Source organism: Mustela erminea, chromosome 3 (genome assembly GCF_009829155.1).
Source record: "Mustela erminea isolate mMusErm1 chromosome 3, mMusErm1.Pri, whole genome shotgun sequence".
Lineage (NCBI taxonomy): Eukaryota > Metazoa > Chordata > Mammalia > Carnivora > Mustelidae > Mustela > Mustela erminea.
In genome coordinates, this window is record NC_045616.1 from 52,720,834 (window position 1) to 52,741,563 (window position 20,730).

Sequence of the window (20,730 nt, forward strand, 5' to 3'; positions counted from 1 at the left end):
CCCCTTTGGGGTTTGGAGCTTTATTTTCAATTCATTGCAGCCCCCGATTGTGTTACAGCACTCTGCCATGATAACAGGAGTGTGGGCATCCTTCTTCTGGTGTGAGAATAGCATGACTGGCACAAAGAACAGCGTTCTCCTCAGCCCTGTGTCTAGGCACTAGTACTTGTTTAAATGCCAGAGCTTAGAACCGAAGTTCCACCTTTGTCTGTGAGGTGTTCTGACGCAGCCCTGTTTTCCTCACGTAGATCATTGCCCTGTTTTCCTTACATAGATCATTGTCATTTTCACTGTAGTGAAGATTTTGAAATGTGTGTGTGTGTGCATGTGTTGTGTATTTAAAACCTTCCAGTTCAGCCCTTCACTGGTTAATTCTGAAAACAGGACATGGTAATAAAATAGAAGAATTTGTCTTTTTTCTGAAATAAGAATAGTCTTTACAGTCATCTGTCTTTGTATGATACAAACTTGGGACAATAATTAACAATAAAATTATAACTCAGACCTAAAACCTTTTGGTGTATTAGGTATATTGCCTTTCTGGAGTAATGTAAATTTTCTTGGTATGTGTAGAATAGGGAATTTAACTTCATAATACTTCATGAAGAAATTAAAATATATGAATCATTTATGATTTTAACAGTGTATTAAAACATTATACATGATCATTGCATATTGAAAATTTCCTTAATTGTAAGTTGTTGTGGTAGGTTCCATGTGCCTTAAGCCTTCTAGTATTAAGGACCTTGCTAATCACTGGCTCTCTCACTTGTAAATAATAAGGAGGCACTTTGTTTTAGCTTGTGCTGAAAAAGTGTCAAAAGATGATGCCTCTATACTGAAAGTCTATTGGATTCATTGACTGTGTAAAGTTAGTCATTTAAATACCTGAGTATTGAATCAGGGATATAGTAGGGGATTGTTAAAGAACACTAGGATAGAACTGAACAGATTTAGATTTTAGTGCTACATTTGCCTTTAACCTGTAATATTGCCATGAACAAGTCATTTAACTTTCCTGAATCTAAATGTTCTCATTTGAAAAATTCAGATAATGAGGTAGTTTTGCAGGGGCTCAAATCCTTGTCGAGTGATAACAATAAATAGAAAATAATGATGATAGTAGTACCTTAATACAGAATACTGAAAATAAGTTTCTACCTTCATTTTGTAAGTTCCAAGTATCTGTAGTTTATTAGTGTATTTTGTTCCTGGGTTTTTATATTTATTTCTTACATACTTTCAGAACATTACTTCATATCAACTTCTTGGCTCCTTTATTTATGGTTCTGCTCTGGGTAAAACCAATCACCAAAGACTACATTATGAACCCACCATTGGGTAAAGAAAGTGTCCCTTTGTAAGTATGGGTATTTGAGGGCTAATTTTTGATTCCTTATAGAATCAAAACTGTTTTCCAAAATGGTATATACTGTAATTTAAGTTTTTTAATGACAATACTAGAATACTGTATTTTTAAAACATTAATAGAAATGCTAAAAGTTGTGTTCTAAAACAAGCTACAAATCATCATTTAACTTTTTTATGATCTTCATTAATGAATGAATGTTAATATACATTAACAGTTATCTTGTATACTTCTCTAAGTTTTTCTGCCTTCTCGCTTAACCCAGTTGTTACCTGACATTTTTATGTCTTGGCCCTATTTTTAAGATAGTTTCTTTAGTTCTTTTTTTCTTAACTGTGAAAATTAAGAGGATAAAATAAGTAGTATAAATGGAAACTCATTCAACCCCTGTAAGGGATATTAATATATTCCATATTTGCTTCACCCCTTTTTTGTTTTGTTTTAAAGATTTTTTTTAAAAATCATTTTGACAGAGACCACAAGTAGGCAGAGAGAGAGAGAGGAATGGTGAAGCAGGCTCCCTGCTGAGCAGAGAGCCCGATGCGGGGCTCGATCCCAGAACCCTGGGACTATGACCTGAGCCGAAGGCAGAAACTTTAACCCACTGAGCCACCTAGGTGCCCCTGTTTTGTTTTTTTGATGAAGTAATTTTTCAAGTGAAGTAGAGGTCTTAACATTTTTACCCCTAAGTACATGAGTATGTACGTCTAAGAAATAAGGACATTTTCTGACATAATATTATCATCATGCTTATCCAAAAAAATGCCGTAACATTATTATCTAATACAGGTCATAATTCCCCTTTTAACAAAAGAAGATGTAAGGAAACACAAACAGTTTATTAAAAGATACTAATAACTGTACTTAACATATTACCTCATTAGCCCTATAGAGCTATGTTAGAGTAATAGAAAGATTGAGAAAAAGCTGGTTTGTACGCCCGTTCTGATCTTCATTAAAACTGTCACTTGAGGGAGATTAACTTCACCGAGCCTCTGTTTCCCCATTTGGAAAATGAAGATAATAGTATCTACCTCAGAGTTATCATCGGAATTAAATGAAAGAATGCGTGTACTGGAACCAGCTGGAAATAAATGCTTAATCAATATTTCTTTCATGGCTCTGCCTCATCAGAATTAAAATAGAAAACCTTGACAAGTCATTGACTCCACAGTATACATTTTATATTATGTATTTCTTTTAGAGCCTGGTACATATTTGTCTTCCAGAATATAATCAGTGATGACCAGGACTTTGTTTTTTTTTTTTTTTTTTAAGAATTCTCTTTGAACTAGGGAAGCATTCATTGAGGTTAGAATGTTCCCCCCACACACACACACACACAAGTAAGTCTTAATGGTAATTTTAACTTGACAGATTTACAACATGTTTATTTAAAAGTAAGTTCATACATTTCAGCTGTCCTGTATTAAGTGCCTGATGTGTGCTAGAGTTTAGAACAGATAGGGAGCATGGTCTAGGTGTTACTTTCAAATTACTCACAGTGTTACCTTTTATCAAAGGAGAAACCCTGGCCTTTTGAAAACATTAAACCACAAAGGACATCAGAAATTACCTTTTCTTTCTATAGTCCTTTAAGGGGCCCTTGTCAGTCAACTGAAAAAAATATCATAAGGGTACATCTTCTACCTGGAATCCTCATTTAGTCTTGAGGAATTGTGCCCAACTGAGCCAGCTTGAGCACATAGCTTAAATAACTTGCTGGAGAGGAATCTGAGACATCCAATTTCTTCATAATATATCACAATCTCTGGTTTTCCTGTGATCCCAATCAGGAAATCAGCAGAGTGACTGATACCTGTTCAAATATCTGTATAATCAGACAAAACTGTAGGCATGGGTTGTTGACTTGATAGTCCCACAGGCAATCTCCTGTAGTTTCTTTCTTTTTCTTACTCTCCAGTTTAACAGCACCCAGCTTCTCTCTCCATTTCACAACCAGGTTTATTCCATGGAGGAGGGTAGATAGTGAAGAGGATCCCAGTTACTTTCTACACTTTTCTTCTAGATATCTATTACTACTGTTCTTAATGATACAATTTTCTGTCTAGGTCTATTATACAAGTCAAATTATTATATAGATAAGTTTGTAATGTAGTAGAATACTTTTGTTTTATATCTCCAACTGTAATTAAGTATAGATATCCTATATTTTATATGGTGAGCACTGACACATTTAACTAGCATGCTAACGTATTTTGGTCTTTGAGAGCACCATGTCAACTTTTTGATCTGTAGAATGACAGAAGCTACATTCGATACTCTGCGACTCTGGTTAATAATCCTGCTGTGTGCTTTGCGGTTGGCCATGATGCGCAGTCACCTGCAAGCTTACTTAAATTTAGCCCAGAAATGTGTGGATCAGATGAAGAAAGAAGCAGGGCGGATAAGTACAGTTGAGCTACAGAAAATGGTAAGTTTCGTACTGTAGTCAAGTGAAGAACAGCAAGCACTGTATTGTAAGAAAACAAAGCATTTAATTTTCCTTAATAGTAATGTTAGCCCACAATACTCCTGCCGTTGAAATAAATGGCATAATCTTAAATTGACAGATAATGAAGAGCCCGCAATCCGATTTTGGTGCTAAGTGAAGAAAGAGTCTCAAGTCCTCTTCTTGCCATAGTACTTCAAGTCCTTTAGTTTGGGTTGCAATGCTGTGGTATATCTACTATTGCTAATAATTAATATATTACTGTCTAGCCTTCAAGACTTATGGGGTAGGAAATACTAGTTTTAGTGACATGTAACATTATTCCAAGTATTTGAACATGAAATGTAAATATTTAACTTAATGGGAATTCCAGAGAAAGAAAGGGCCAGGAGTCCATCCACCATTATAGTTAATTGGATCTGTATAACCGATCATGTCTTTTTTAGAAATCTGGTGTTGGGTGTTCTGTTTTTCATATTCTTTAATAGTCAGGGTGTTCATCAAGATTCAGAGACTTTCTTATTGTTTTTCCTTACATATTTTTGTTCTCTCTATGATTTTTCCTCAAATTTTAGTTATATATGTTCATGCAGAATTGGGGACTTGATGTTTTTATTTATGAGGGTTTTATGACTCATCTGTTACTTTTATTTAGCTTGATTTTCTGATGTCTGCCTAGAGATTCTAACATTTTGTTTCATATTTGAAATATAAGTGAATATACCATTTAAATTTAAGGGATTATTTTCTCCAATTTATATTAACCACTTAACTATTTTCAAGGAATTTAGTATTTCCACATTTAAAACGTATCTTCAAACTGAGCCTTTCAAAGTCAGAAGTCAGTTTGGGGGCATTTATAATGAAGTGCAGACCTAATAACATTTAGCTTCCTTCCCGTGATGGGATTACTTATCTCTTAAGCAGTTCATTTTGACAATTATATGAAAGTTTAATTCACTCCTAACATGTCAGCCAGTGTTAGATACTTAAGAATTTTGTTGGTTGCAGGTGGCTCGAGTCTTTTATTACCTTTGTGTCATTGCCCTGCAGTATGTGGCACCTCTGGTAATGCTGCTTCACACAACTCTGCTTTTGAAAACACTAGGTAGGCTTGCCCTGGCAACTGGGAAATGTGTTTGACTTTCTACCTATAATTAATACTGCGTTTTGTTACCTACAAAGAAATATGCTTCTTTAAATTATTTTCTTGGAGAGTTTTAAAAAGAAACATGGGAAACTTTTAAAAGTTGATTCGTCATCTTCAGGTCCGTATAGTTTTACAATATTATGCTTTACTTATAAGAATTATTTGCTAAAGATTAATTCCCGTATTTACTGAGAAACTTGAATGAGCACTCTTGGTCTTAGTTATTTTGTATTTTAAGAGGGTGATGAAAGATTTTGTTAGTGCTTGATCATTTCAGTTACTATAAGGTAGTTGTATACTTACATGAATCCAGGATCCTTTAGTGAGCTCTACTTTAGATATTGATAGGATAAAGATTTCTCAGCAGAAAAACGAAGTTCTCTTATAAGTCTGTTCACTAAACTATCAAGTTCCTGTGTGGTGGTATTTGAGAACTATTCATTATTTTATTGATTATTTCCCTTTTGAAATACAGTGTGGGGGGGGGTTAAGAAGCCCAAAGGAACTAAAAAAGTATTATTTGGGTGGGCTTCATAGATACTATAGAGCTGATAATAGATATAAATGGCCTTTAGGAATCTATGAAACATAAAGAAGTAGCTCAGTTATAAATTATGTGACTCATATCCTATCCAACATAGGAAAATATATGATGAAAACTTTCTGGAAGCTATTAATAGTCTCTCACATTGAAATCATAGATAGTTTCTGAGAAAGAAATTTATTCTGATATTCTAGAGGTAGAAAAGATTTCTAAGAAGTTACTGAGCTTGTCCCTGTCACTCCAGTAGAAGTAGTTGATTAATGTATTATACAAGGAAAAGAATTGTTTTTATTATTTTACCAGATTTTAGTGCAGTTAGTTAAAAGTAAATTAGATTTTTATGTGTACTCTTACTGGTAAGACCAGCTTGTAGTCTAATCAGGTTAAATGAATTTTTTACCGGATATGTACAAAGGTTATTTTACTTTATTTTCAACATGAAGTAATTTGTTATGCCACTAAACTTCCTGTTCTTAATTTCAAGTATAATTTTAAAACTTCTTTCTTTCTTTCTTTCTTTCTTTCTTTCTTTCTTTCTTTCTTTCTTTCTTTTTTTAATTAGAGGGTTTGGAATTAGTTTTAGTCTTCAAATTTTATTTGTGTCTTGAATTTTCTAGGTAATCATTCCTGGGGGATATATCCAGAATCTATCTCTGCCTTGCCAGTGGATAATAGTCTACCCTCCAACTCTGTTTACTCTGAATTACCATCTGCTGATGGGAAGATGAAGGTAACTGTTACACAAATAACAGTGGCACTGAGCAGCTTAAAAAATATTTTCACTCCTCTGCTTTTTCGAGGACTTCTGTCTTTTCTGACCTGGTGGATTGCTGCTTGTCTCTTTTCTACAAGCCTTTTTGGGCTTTTCTATCACCAGTATCTGACTGTGGCATGAATCTCAGTTAACAAAAAAGGATATCCAAGTCACACTTTGAATTGAAATGCTTGTGCCCTTGAAGGGCTGTCGGAAACCAGAAGAAAGCAAATACAAAGGAAAAAAACATATCAGAGTATCTTGTTTTAAATGCTTCCTCTGTATTCTCAGGGTGAATCAATGGTATAATATTTAAAATTACAGAGTAGATTATTAACTGCTATACTGTGGCATTGGAATTTTAACTCCTTGTATTAACTGATGTGAGAGGGCTATCTACAGGGGTAATACTTTGATTACCTTGGTTTACAGAAACCTCCAGCAGTCTTTGAAACTTCTCATATGACTCCAGTTATTGATTAATTGGTCTTAATGGTGTAAAGGTACTGTTAATACTCATAGTGGCTGCCTATATAGAACAGTCTTCAAACTGAGCCATGCTTTGGGAGAGGGAAAGGAGCTAGAGTCACTTCTGTTGGTAACCTTTCAAACAACAATAGCAAAATCCAACAGAAAGGAAGAAATAGCTACTGTATATTACAGTAAAAAAAAACTGCATAGTTATTTTAAATTTAAAGCAGATGTACATGCTTAATATCTATAAGTACTGCTGCTTGAGAGTAGCAAGAGTATTATTTTAAAATATATTCTGTCCAACTTGAGGGATCTTTTAAAATGATTGGCCATATGAATATTTGCAGTCTAATAGGCTTGGAACTCCCATATTTTATTTTATTTTCTGTGATCCTAAATACAGTTCTTTTAATAGTCTAAAGATATTTATCAATATTGATCAGACTTTAAAAAGTTACTTTAATCCTGCTGACTACCTGTATGTATTGTATTGTATATATATTATATATTAAATATATAATATATTGAGATTATAAAAGGTGAAAATATTGGATCCTTATAATATTTTAAGTTGCTGAATGTATATTAAATGTGATTGAATGAGCTGTGTTTGTATCTAGAAATTTTCTTTCTTTTTGGAATGAGATTAAAATACATTTTGAAAGTTCATCAGATCAAGCAATTTATTTGCGTTGCCCATGTGTGAGACTGCTTAAAATTTTATAAATACTTGGATGAATTCTCTCAAATTAAAATACTTTTTCTGTCATTTTCAAACATCAGAACCTTTCCCACTAACCAAATCTACAGGAATAATTTAAACCCATGTTAAATAGGATTTGTTTTAAGTTTATAGTGTTTAGAATAATTGAGATAATTTGAAGGAAAAAGTCATAGGAATGAAAAATATATGTAAAAATTTTTTTGATGCTTTGTTTATCTAAAACCTAAAATAAAGAGTTTCATTTATAAAGGGAATGAATATAAGAGATAAATAAGGTTTGTTTTCTTTTTTGAACAAGTAGTAGAATTTATAGATAAACTTTATTCCAAAGAATATTCTTGAGAGGCTATATATCAGTGCTATTGTCACTATTGAAAGCAGTTTTGAAGGTCTTTTGAAATTACTTCCAAGGCTTGTGGTTCACATTCATTTGAATAATCGCAATACAGACAAGTTCCTGTCTTTTGGTATAGATTAGGTATTTTGGAATTAGCTGATATTTTTAAATATGAGTGAATAATTAGTGCTTAAGTTGGATAAAACTCTGGTTGATCAGAATTGTTAATATAGCCTAATGGTAGTTCATGTGAATTTCTAAAAGAAACATTCCAGATACATCTTGAGATAACACCATCCACTAAAATAACTATCTTTTAACAAGATTATAGCAAAGTATAACATTTATTTTGTATGTGAAAGTTCTCACATGTTGGACTTGAAAAGAACCTTACCTGATACTTAAAACCTTTTTATTAAAGAGCTACATTTTAAAAACTATAATTTAAGTTATTTTGAGTTTCAAAGATTGTACCAAGAAGTAATACGGGGTGGGAGGGTGGGTGAGAAGACTTAGAATTTATTATTGGATGAAATCACGTGCATTTCTAAAATACTATTGATTCACTCTTTTTAGACTTGAAATCTCCCTGAGTATACTGTGAATGTGTGCAAACTGCATATTAAAGTAATGGGTTTGATTTAGGTTTTTTTAGTCTTTCCAAACAAATTGAAGAGAATGATGGTTATAACTACTGGTTTGTTTAAGCATCTTGTCTCCACACAAATTATATTCCTGAGTGTAAAGGGTTTATACTTTATGTAAGCCAAATATTTTTTTAATTGAGATAAAATTGACATAAAACATTGTATTTGTTTTAGGTCCACAACAGAATTTATATATATAAATTCCAAAATGACCCAAATTATATTTTAATATTCTTAATTAGGCCAGTAGAATTCTTTTTATGTTGGGCTCTAGTTAATATAAGTGTTTCATAGGTCAGTTATTTTATATTTCTACTAAATTAATAGGAATCCTTAGTAATCTTGCTCCATATGATTTGTGGGATTGCATTTGACAATTTGTTGATTCCTGCCCCCCACTCTCTCCCCACTGCACTATATAAATCAGAGCTGTATTCTCCTTCTACCCCCATTGATATGTCTGAAATGAAAAGCATATAATTTTATCTTAATATCCGTATGCATTTTGATTATCTTTGGCATTTTCCCCAGAATTCCAATTGCTATGCATAAATGACCAACGCATCCAAGCAGAATGGGCTCATTGTCTTATTGTTTCTGATATAAATATCATTGGTAAAATAGTGACATTTCTTCTTGAGTTATGATTCAGAACAGATATTCATCCATTAATGGAATTGATAGGTCCAGGAAGCACTAAGTAGAATTCATTATGAAATCTATAATTGGAACTTCACTGGATAGATTTTATTCTTTCAAATGAAAGATTAAATTCTCAGTACTGAAAAGCATAGGGTCTCAACATTCTCTGAATTCAAACACACTTTCTGAGCCATCTCATAATTGAAAATGGTCTATCATGGTATATGGCTCTATTCAGCAAAATAAAACTAAGTGATTTTTGAATGTGGGTCATCCTGCATCTTCACAAACCTTTAGGTGGCTTAAAAAATCAGATTTGAACACATTCATGATCCTAGACCATGAACTGAGTATCTCAGATATTTCTACAATATCATCTTTTAACTCTTACTTGTCCCATTATGTCTGTTTCCTGTGTTCATAGCTGAGCTGCTTATATGCCATGAAAACTCTGACATGGATACAGCATGATCACAAAGCTAATACCAACCTTTCTCTCCTTTAAAATGGTAAACATTTTACTTAATTGTGTTTTCTTCCTAAGAAAAAAGAAAAACCAGATAAAGTCTCTTCATAAGTTTGTCTTCCGTTAAAATTGAACTTTTTTTCCTTAAGCTACAGACTGTTATGTTGGATGGGCCTATCTTCAGTGATTCAGAAAAATGTGTATTTCTCTATTTCATTGCTGTTCTTTACTTTCTTCCTCCCTTACAGCTAGCTATATGTGGTTACTCCCCTCCTTTCTCCCACTTGGTAAAAGACGATACATTATCTTAAATGAAGAAGCAACATAATTTTGTGGAAAGAATGTTAATTTAACAATTAGGAAACATACCATTACTGACTTCAGTTAGCTATTTTTTGTACTTAACTAGGCATTCAAACTATACTAATGAAATAGAACTGAATTATCAGTGTTGACCTCAGTTTTATTATAAAATAAAATAAGGAATTTACATTAAATATGTGGCTATATATTTCTACAGCTGGTATCAGTTTCTCTTTATGTTAGCCTGAGAAAAATGAATAGCAATTTTTGGCTTCAGGAATGGTCACAGATCATGTTAGAAGAGATTCACTTATCGTTCGTTGAAAATGACTTCACAGAGAGTGTTTTCTCCAGGAACATTTGTTTTGTACTCTTTTAATTATTCATTCTTTTTAATTATTCTTTTTAATTATTTAATTATTCTTTTAAATTATTCATTCAGTAAGTCTTTATTGAGTACCTATAATATCCCAGAATTAACCTATAATATTCCAGAAACTGCCCTACATAACAGCAGTGAACAAAATACCAAATCCCTCCCCTCAAGGAGCTTAGAGTTTAGTGTGGGGATGCAGCAAAATAAATGAGTCAAATGTAGGATATGTTAGATAGTGATAAGTTCTAATGAGTGGGGAAGGTGGGGAGAAATCAGGGAAGGGAGAGAGAATATGAAATTGGAGGGTAGGAATAAGGCTAAAATTTTAAGCAGACCATCCAGAGAAAAAGCTTCACTGAAAAAGTAATTTCTGAGTAATGACTTACGGAAGGTAAGACCTATCACAGTGGGTTTTTCTTTTTCTTTTTCTTACGAGCAGTTTTCTTAGTAATTCATTGGTTGACAAAACACCCCGATTGCTTGAACTTTATCATTTGTGTGCTCACTACTGAAATTTTTGAAAAGATGGACAGTATTATATATTCCCTTTTTCGGGTTGGTGTATTGTACAGAAAGAATTATAGGCATTGAATTTAAATGCTGCTTATTTGCTACTGAACAGCAAAGCATTTAAGAAATATAATTTCCTGAGTCCGCTTGTTACAGTTTTTCTGTCAAGTGCTTTTTAACTTAATTCAAACATGTTTATTTTTTTTTTTTTGGTAGAACTTTTAAAGACTCAAAGGATTTCAAATGAATTGTAGGACCCTAGAGCAATATGATCTGTCCATTTGGCAGACACATTTTACCCACTAGTTTTTTAATCTGTTAGATAATCTCTTGCACAAAGGTAATTACACAGACGGTAACATGGCTGAGGACAAATTTGATTAATAGCATCTTATCAAAATTTTAAATATTCTAACACGATTTGAGTAAATCAAGTGTACCCACTGCTGAAGTATTAAAAATGAGAGAATGTATTTTTTAAAATAGTGCTCTACAAAAATTAGCTTTAACTTCTATTTTATTTGGGATGCATTTTTCTTTCTGTAATGCTAGTGAAACAGTTTATATTTATGAATAAATCCAAACGACTAAAGCAAAAACTATGTTAGTAGAATTACTTCAAATAAGAAGCAGTGATAAAATGCAGAATTACTGTGATTTTGTGTTTATGTGTCTGTTTACTTGGTCTATAACATTTTCTCAGAGCATGAAATGTAACTTTAAAATTTAAACATATGAACTTTTAAAAATTTAAATATATTAACTTTTTAAAATTTAAACGTATTTAAATTTCTATCATTATAGTAGATAGCCTTTGTACCAGTTTTGGATAACTGACTTAAGTTGAAAGTTAATAGTCCCAACTGGACAGTCCGTTGAAACTGTGTATCAGCATCAGAGAAGAAACTGAATTATAGGAATAAACCAAATTTTATTTAACAAACTTTAATCATTAAAAAAAAATTTTTAATTGAATAGTGAAATTTTAAAGGAGTAACACTGCAGTAATGCTGAAAACAGAGTCATTTTAACTGTTGGCACTAGACTAATGAGATATCCATATTTTTAGAAAATGAACCTCAGTTTTTCCATTTATAGTATGTAGTACCTCAAACTACACACAAAATTGAATTCAAGAGGGACCATATTAACTTGTTGTAAAAGCTAAAACCATATAGTTTTTAGAGAAAGTCGTAAGGTAACAGTTTGGTAATTTTAGGGTTGGGCAAAGGTTCCTTACTATGTAAGCAATAATCATAAAATTTACTTTAATGATAAAACAGATTTCATAGCAATTAAAAATTTCTCATTAAAAAACCTGTTAAGAAGATAGACATGTCATAGTTTCAGATAAAATATTTGCAAAACATGAGGAGGACTGGTGTTCAGGATATAAACTACCAAAAAAAAAAAAAAAAGAGAGAGAGAAAGAAAGAAAAGAAAAAAAAGATAAAGAAGTGGGCAAGAAATTTAAATAGACACTTCACAGTTGACCATAAAGCAGACAATAAATTCCTCATCCTCTAGCAGTTTACTGTGGCGATCCTTCTTAAAATTTTCTTAAATTTCTTATACTGAATTGAGATTCTTAGATCACTAGGTTTTTTTATCTCAGGTCAGATTAAAGAGTGACTAATTTTTCTGTCTTGAGAAAAGTAGTAGAAGTGCAGTTGCAATGCATTGTTGGATTTTACAATTTTTTTGACAGCTCTTGCAGAAGAATGTGTTGAAAGAAAAGAGTGTTCAGTTCTTAAAAGTTAGGATGGTTTAATAAAATGTTAAGTACTAGCACTATCTAGATCACGCATAAAAGGTTTTTCAATTATATGAGCAGACATATGCAATAAATTTGATAATAGTTTTCTTTACCTCTTTAAGTATTGATTTTACTTGAGAGTATTAGGGTTCTTGGCAGAAGGAGTGGATTTTAGTTTTCACATTTTAAGTGAAGAGCACTTTCTTGTCTTGTTACTTCATTTGAGTACCACTTAGAAGTACCATGTTTGTAATTATTAAGCTATATTTGTTGCTGATTGTAAAGCAATAAAACAATTTTTTTTAATGTGAACTCATTCTACAATTCATTGACACGGTTTGGTTTTGTTTAGGTGATTTTTTCCTCTCGGTGTTTTATTTTGTATAGTTGTAGTTTGTTTGTTTGTTTGTTTGTTTGTGGGGGTGGATAGTTTCTAATCTGGTGTTTAATTCGTCCAGTGTGTTTCACCTTGGACCTTTTTTTAATCTCTAGAAGTTCAATTTGGGCCTTCTATATTTCCTACATGACTCTCCTTAATAGGTTTATACTTTACTTTCAAGTAGGTTCCACACCCAGTGTGCTTGAATTTATGACCCTGAGACCAAGACCTGAGCTGAGATTAAGAGTTGGATGCTTAACAGAGTATGCCACCCAGGTGCTCCAATTAATTTTATCTTCTGTCTTACTTTCCAACATGTGTCTGTTGATGGATTTTTTTCTTCTTTGTGGATCAAATTTTCTGATTTGTTTGCCTTCCTGAAAATCTTTGGATGGCAAACACTGAATTTTGCCTTTTTGGGTATTGGATATTTTTATATTTCTTTAAATACTCCTGAGCTTTGTTCTGAAATGCATCTAAGTTCCTAGGAAACCTAGGAGATAGTTTTGATTCTTTTGAGACTTTCTGTTAAGACAAGAGCAGACTTTTAAGTTGATGCTACTTTTTACCCACTGCTGAGAAAAATACCCTTCTGAATACTCTACCAATGCCCACTTTGGAACCATCCCACCCATTTGAGTCCCAAGGATCGTCTGCCTGTTCTTTTCTGGTGATTCTTTCCCCAACATCAGGTGATATCCTCAAATGCATCCATTCATCAGAACTCAGCTGAAGACATGAAAGAACTCTGCCAATCCCCAGAGCTCCCTCTCTGCAACTCCCCTTTCTGATACTCTTTCCCTGATTTTTAGTTGCCTTTTCTTCACCAGATTCACAGCTCAGAGAGATCACTGGGTTCAGGTTTGGTTCTTTCTTTGCTGTCCTGTGGCTTGAGTGTCAGTAAACTGGAGTGGAGTTCATCTGGTAATTTTCTTCTTTCAGGGGTTACTGTCCTGTGCTTCCCTTTCAGTAATTCTGTAAGATAGAGTACATCTGATCCCTATTAATTTCACTGTGGCTGGAAGGAGCATGCCCCAAATTCTGGGTTTTAATTTTTTATTAGAAACATTCTGTTTCCCATGAAGAGTCTGTTCAGAGACAGCCTTCCATTCACATAGTATTTTAAAATATATGTCATTAACATCGTTTGTCACCAGGGTAATGCAAATTTAAACCATAGTGAGATACAGCTGTATGCCTACTGTAGTGGCTAAAATTGAAAACTCTGGAGACATATTGGTGGCTCAGTTGGCTAAGTGTCCAAGTCTTGATCTCAGTCCAGGTCTTGATCTTAGGGTCATGAACTCAAGCCCTGTGTTGGACTCCACACTGGACATGGAGCGTACTTAAAACACCAAAAACCAAAAACTTTTGACCTGACAAAATGGTGACAAGGATATGAAGCACCTGGAACTCCCCTCCATTGTGCTACAGCCACACTGGAAATGATACAATCACTTTGTTAAAAATTGTAGGTTTGTTTTTTTTTTTTATAAAACTAATAACATACCTGCCCAACAACCCAGCAATTCTATCCTTAAATGTTTACCCAAGAGAAATAAAAATACATTCACAGAAAGACCTGAAAATATTCACAGCAGCTTTATTCATAATAGCCCCAGACTGGAAACAGTTCAGGTGTCCATCAATAGTAGAATGAAATATATATGTTCAATGGAAAACTTAGCGTAGTAGTGCATAGCAATACACGCATAGTGACTTCATTACAAAGGGTACAGGATGGAAACAGGTGGGAAACTAATTTTACAGTGGAGAAACCTGATAAACCTCATCCTAACAAAGTGATCAAGGTTAACGTCAGTAAATTATATTAATAACGTGTACCTTTACTATAATGAGAATGGCACTTTTCCACTGTGGTGTTATTCCCCAGAACCCAAACACCAGTATGTATAAACATGAGAAAAACATCAGAAATGGGTCCCAGTTGAAGGACATTTTACAAAATACCTGACCAATAGTTCTCGGAATTTTCAAGAATATCAAAAAGAAGGAAATTCTGAGAAACTGTTAGAGACAAGAGGAGACTGAGGAGATAAAATAACTAAATAGAATGTCGTATCCTAGATTGGATCCTGGGAGAGAAAAAAGGGCATTAGATAAACACTAAGGAAATTGAACAAAGTATGGACTTTGGATAATAATATATCAATATTGGTTCATTAATTGTGGCAAATGTGCCATAATAATATAGAACGTTAATAAAAGAAATAACTGGGTATGGGGTATATAGAGCTCTCTGTACTGTCTTTGCAGTTTTTCTGTAAATCTGAAACTGCTCTAAAAGTTTATTTTTTAAAAAATGAAGTTTATCTACAGCTTATTAGAGTTATATAACTCTTAGACTCCAGGAATGCTCAGTAAGAATGGAGCATTAGGTTTCTGAATGCGGTGGAGTGTTTATTCTTGTGTAGCAAGATAAGGAGACTAGGACAATGTAATATATTCTTCCTGAAGCTAAGTTAATAAAATTTTAAGGTTCTTTATTCTAAGATTGTTTCTAGAGTTTGGTGTTAAAATACCTTTTGCTTTGAAATGAGACTAATAAATAGATTTGGTCTACTACTATACAATCATAATAAAAGTTGATTATTAGTCCTGAAATTAAAAAAAAAAAAAAAAAAGATCTGAGAGCCACAGGTTTTATCAGTTTATTTCCTGAAAACTTTCAGAAAATTTATCTTCCTGCTGTGTAGCACTGAAATACTGTTGCTTTATGGTATTTCTCATCTACTTTAACCTGGTTTAAGAGTCTAGATAGGTACCTGATCCTTTCTGGCACCCTTGAGCAAAGGAGGAAAGAAAAAAAGGCAGAAGAACCAAGGAGAGTTCCCACGATCTCATCTCATATCCATCCAGCGGTGAGAAGAAATGCCAGGATCTTCTGAAGTTCAGAGTCCAAGAGAAGAATTCTTTCATCAACTCTTTCTTACGAGTGAGGTGGGAAATGGAGGCACCTTCATTGGACACCCCAGGGCAATGCATTGAGAAAGTAGTAAGAATCCATCTATAATGGAACCCAAAAAGGCTAATCATGGTTTTTTATGTTTTAGGGTGGAGTGAGCTGGGATTTTTTTGTTCCTATGTTTATTTATATTTATTCGTAATTTCCTCATTATTTCCAGATAATGTGACCTTTTCACATTATCTGGAAATAATTTAAACCTTCATCAACTTGTACAACTGCAATTACATTATATGGTAGTACATTTATTTTTTTTTTAAGGTTTTATTTATTTGAGAGAGAGAGAGCAGAGGAAGAAGCAGACTCCCTGCTGAGCAGAGAGCCCAATGTGGGGGCTTGATCCCAGGACCCCGAGATCATGACCTGAGCTGAAGGCAGATGCTTAACCAGCCGAGCCACCCAGGTGCCCCATATGGTAGCACATTTTATTTATTTATTTATTTTTAAATATTTTATTTATTTATTTGACAGAAATCACTTTACGCGGGGGTTGGGGGGCAGGCTCTCTGCTGAGCAGAGTACCTGATGCAAGGCTCGATCCCAGGACCCTAAGATCATGACCTGAGCCGAAGGCAGAGGCTTAACCCACTGAGCTACCCAGGCACCCCTGTGGTAGTACATTTTATAAAATAAGGTGAAGTTCCAAGTGTATGTTAAGTATATGTTTGTATGTTAAGTATGTCTGTATGTTAAGTATATGTTTAAGTGATATGTATCCTTTATTCAAGTGTGCATTAGTTTGCCCAGCAAACATTTAGTGGTTACTGTTTGCCACTATAATGTGTGCTGTGCATATAAATGTGAACAAGATCATCTTAGCCTTGAAGTGGTTCCTAATCTCTTTGAGAGACACGATTGCCATACAGTATGATAAGTACTTTGTTAAAGATTAATGTGTATTTGATTTTTAGGGAAAACTTTATGAAGGACGAAAGCTGTCTTGGAAGTTGTAGTTTGTGTGGATGAATTAGCTGAATGTTAAGAAAATCAAGATGTTAATTAAGAGTTACCAGTACTCTTAATGTTAAGAGTAAAAAGGTAGAAATTTCAATCTTCATAGTTGGAATGATATTGAAAGAAAAATATATTCACCAATCACAGATACGGGGGCAACAGTATGAACCATTATTTAAACTACTATTTTAGAGATCTGAATCTGAATTATAAACTTGGTTTTAGTAGGATTCCTTATTTGTAAGTGGAGGGGGTAGTCTATCAAGGAAGAAAAAGAGATGGTTTATATCTGAATCCTTTGCTTAATCTTTTTATCTTTGTAGCTGCTAATAGAAAACACTAAAGGTAGGGTGCCTGGGTAGCTCAGTGGGTTAAGCCGCTGCCTTTGGCTCAGGTCATGATCTCAGGGTCCTGGGATCGAGTCCCGCATCGGGCTCTCTGCTCAGCAGGGAGCCTGCTTCCCTTCCTCTCTCTGTGCCAACCTCTCTGCCTACTTGTGAATTCTGTCTGTCAAATAAATAAATAAAATCTTTAAAAAGAAAGAAGGAAAACACTAAATGTATAAAGCATACATGTTCCAGAGACAGAGATAAAAGCTAGAACAGCCTAGAGGTGGAGTTTAGATTAGGGACAGTGGAAGATGGGATGAATTGTGTGGTACAGAGAGAGGGAGAGGTGGTTCTACAGCAGAATATCTTTGCACATTCATTGCCAATGCAAAGACCATGTAGTCTCAAATGAAGGTAATTATTGGCTAGTAGGCAAAATGAAGAAAATTTAGGCAACCGTTTTCCTGAATCTCTTCAATTTTAACATTTTCTGCAAAATGTACAGTTTAAGACAGCTGACTCAAACTCACACTAACTCGTGGTTGCTGCTCCTGATGTTGGATGGTGTTTGAAGTTTGTGGGGCATCCATCCAAAGGGAAGTTCAATTACAGATCTCTGTTGTTCAGGTTTAGTGGGGTATATTTTATGTGGATTTCTGTCCCTTCCACATGTAGTTATTGTTGGTCATCCAAATAAAGGACTGGCTTCTAGAATATTTCTTAATTCCCATTCTGCTGACTCACTCATCCAGCATCATGCCATGAGATGCTGGTCCAAAGATACGCCATTCAATAAAAATATGTTGTTTTGGGGCTCCTGGATGGCTCAGTTGGTTAAGCCTCTGCCTTTGCCTCGGGTCATAATCTCAGGGATTGAGCCCTGCATCGGGCTCTCTGCTCAGCGGGGAGCCTGCTTCCCCCCCTCTCTCTGCTTCTCTGCCTACTTGTGATCTCTCTCTCTCAAATAAATAAATCTTTTTTAAAAAATATGTTGTTTTTCTGGATTTTGTGACCTAGTTGTTATTTTCAGTGTTTTAATAATTCTGTGATTTTTTTCATTGTAAATACCTATTCATTTTTTTTTTTAAGATTTTATTTATTTATTTGACAGAGATCACAAGTAGATGGAGAGGCAGGCAAAGAGAGAGAGGAGGAAGCAGGCTCCCTGCTGAGCAGAGAGGCGGATGTGGGGCTCGATCCCAGGAACCTGAGGTCATGACCGGAGCCCAAGGCAGAGGCTTAACCCACTAAGCTAGCTACCCAGGCGCCCCACCTATTCACTTTTTAACTGAATTCTGTATACATAATTACATATTCAGAAAAAAAAAATCTGAATCTGCCCATGTTTAATTCATCTAATGGGACTTAACTCATTTCTTCCTTCTGCTCCAATAACCAATCAATCAAACAAAGAAGTGACAACAATAATTTGTCCGTCTGCCTGCTGATGCATGTAAGTATGAGAAGGTAAAATTTTATTTCAGATTTAGACTATAGATCTTTAAAAAGGAACTACTTAGTTGAGGTAATGTTTTCACCTTCCTCTGTTTCAATTATGTATAATCAGTTACTCCAAAACTCTTGAATACCATATAGCTCCTTCTTTAATACTGTGAGAGATGAAAGACACAGGATTCATTCTAGAGATTAGAATACATTGTCACCAAAGAAGTAAACCAGCCAGAAGGAGGAGGCTGAGAATTCAGAAAGCCAAGACCTGCCACATCCCTGTTTATCATTATCCTGGTTTATAAACAATTATAAACAGAAGCTTTGGACAAAGGAACCATTCCTCACTGGGAAACTTTTAAAAGTAGTTTTCAGTGGCCCTAAAAGCTGGGCTGGTTTTTAGGAAGCTGTCTCCAGAGACCACTTAGCAAGAGGATACTATTAAAATAATTTTGTAAATCTCCTGAGAGGTTTGGCAGCTTTGGTAGACTTGATTTTTCTCAGATGAGTGGGAAAATGGTCAAAAGATTTAGCATGTGGAGGAAGCTGATGGGACAGATGAAGTCTGAATATACAACGCTAGATTTAGTTGGGTGACTTTTGAGGGTTATTTTGTAGGTAAGAATATGTAAGTGGAAAGATCTAGGGAAGGAAGACACATGGATTTAAATCCTAGCATATTTATACTACTTGGTATGGCCTAATTTACTGTGCAGTATTCAGAAGGTAACAATACCTTCCTGGGTATTCAGGGTTGTCATGAAGAATAAAAATAAATCCATGACTGACAGAAGATCAGGGGTTCATAATCTGGGGTACGCAAATGATCTTGGAGAAGGAAAGTAGACTTCTTTAATAGCTCAGCAAACCCAACATTTCATTCAAATATTTCTGTGTCTGAACATTTAGGAGAGAAAGTGGTTCGTACTATTCATCAAATTCTCAGATTTGTGGCCAAAAAGGTTAAGAGTCTTTGAAGTAGGAGCTCATTTATGTTTGAGAATAAATTGCTGAGGGAAAGGTCTGAAATCTCTAGAAGTAGAATGGTCACCAAAAAGTGAAGGCTGGACAGAAGAGAAGGTTATAGTGGGAAAAGTAATCAAATCGACACTGATGAAATAAAGTAATTCTGCATTTGTACTCGGTAGTAGTCTTTGTAAGTATATTTCTGTTTATATAATGAAAAGAATGTAAAATATTTTCCTGTTTTTCATGCCACAAGAGCATGGTTGATATATTTTCAGTGCAAGTAATTTTTCAATGCAAGTAATTTAAAAAGAATTGGGATGGGTGTTTAAAAATGAATGATGTAGTCCTGGCACTACCACCTTAAGATTTATGTGAGTCTCATGCAAGTCATTTGCCTCAGTTTCCCCAGTATAAAACAGTACTGGCAAACTACTTCTTTTTAACAATAATGTTTCAAAAATTGACTAGCAAATGAGAATATGTTGAATTTCTTTTAGGAAGGAGCGACTTAAAATCAAGGTGTTAGAGCATATTTTTTTCTTTCAAAATTCAATCTCTACAAAATTTAACAGTAATGATGCCCCAGTTCATTTTAATCATTTATTGAGGAGCTTAAACTATTGGTATCTGCACTTTACAGGCCTATCATACTGATGGTGGATACCATAAATAATTTCTTTGCATGTCTAGTTTTTACACACTTAAACCACTGATCGTGTGTTGCCCAAATCCAAAATCCCCATGCCCCACAAAATACAGACTGCTACTCGTTCACCCACCATCCAATTAACTCTATGAATCATTACATCCTTAATGTAAAGACCACCTTCTTGGCAGGGTGGGAGTGGGCTTTCTTCAGTCTACAGTTGAATAGCTTCCTTCCTTGCAATTACTTGTTCAACTCTTGTTTTCTCTGCCAGACTTTAAGGACCAGTTGGCAGGAACTGAGGGTTTGTTTTTTTTCTTCCTCTTCCTACTGTATCTCAAAGACTTAGCAGACAGCCTGTTTTATTACAAGCCCTTATAAAATGATTATTATTACTTTAATTTTTTTAATGAAACTATCTTCTTTTTTAAGTAGGCTCCACACAGGACTTGAACGCAAAACTGTGAGATCAAAACCTGAACTGAAATCAAGAGTCAGAGGCTTAACCGACTGA

The 20,730-nt window shown here is 34.3% G+C and overlaps 1 protein-coding gene across 5 annotated transcripts in view; it reads left to right on the forward strand.

The window, feature by feature from the left end:
* The window catches only part of TMEM161B (transmembrane protein 161B), a 69,249-nt gene extending 60,017 nt beyond the window's left edge, over nt 1-9,232 (forward strand). For 4 of the 5 annotated variants that reach the window (XM_032335798.1, XM_032335801.1, XM_032335800.1 and 1 more), the window contains 4 exons: nt 1,247-1,360; nt 3,629-3,803; nt 4,833-4,929; nt 6,133-9,232. In XM_032335798.1, the coding sequence (XP_032191689.1) occupies nt 1,247-1,360; nt 3,629-3,803; nt 4,833-4,929; nt 6,133-6,410 (664 nt within the window). In that variant the 3' untranslated portion in view covers nt 6,411-9,232. The remainder of the gene's footprint in view (nt 1-1,246; nt 1,361-3,628; nt 3,804-4,832; nt 4,930-6,132) is intronic. The other variant, XM_032335799.1, reaches the window with a different exon arrangement.
* Nucleotides 9,233-20,730: the final 11,498 nt, after the last annotated feature.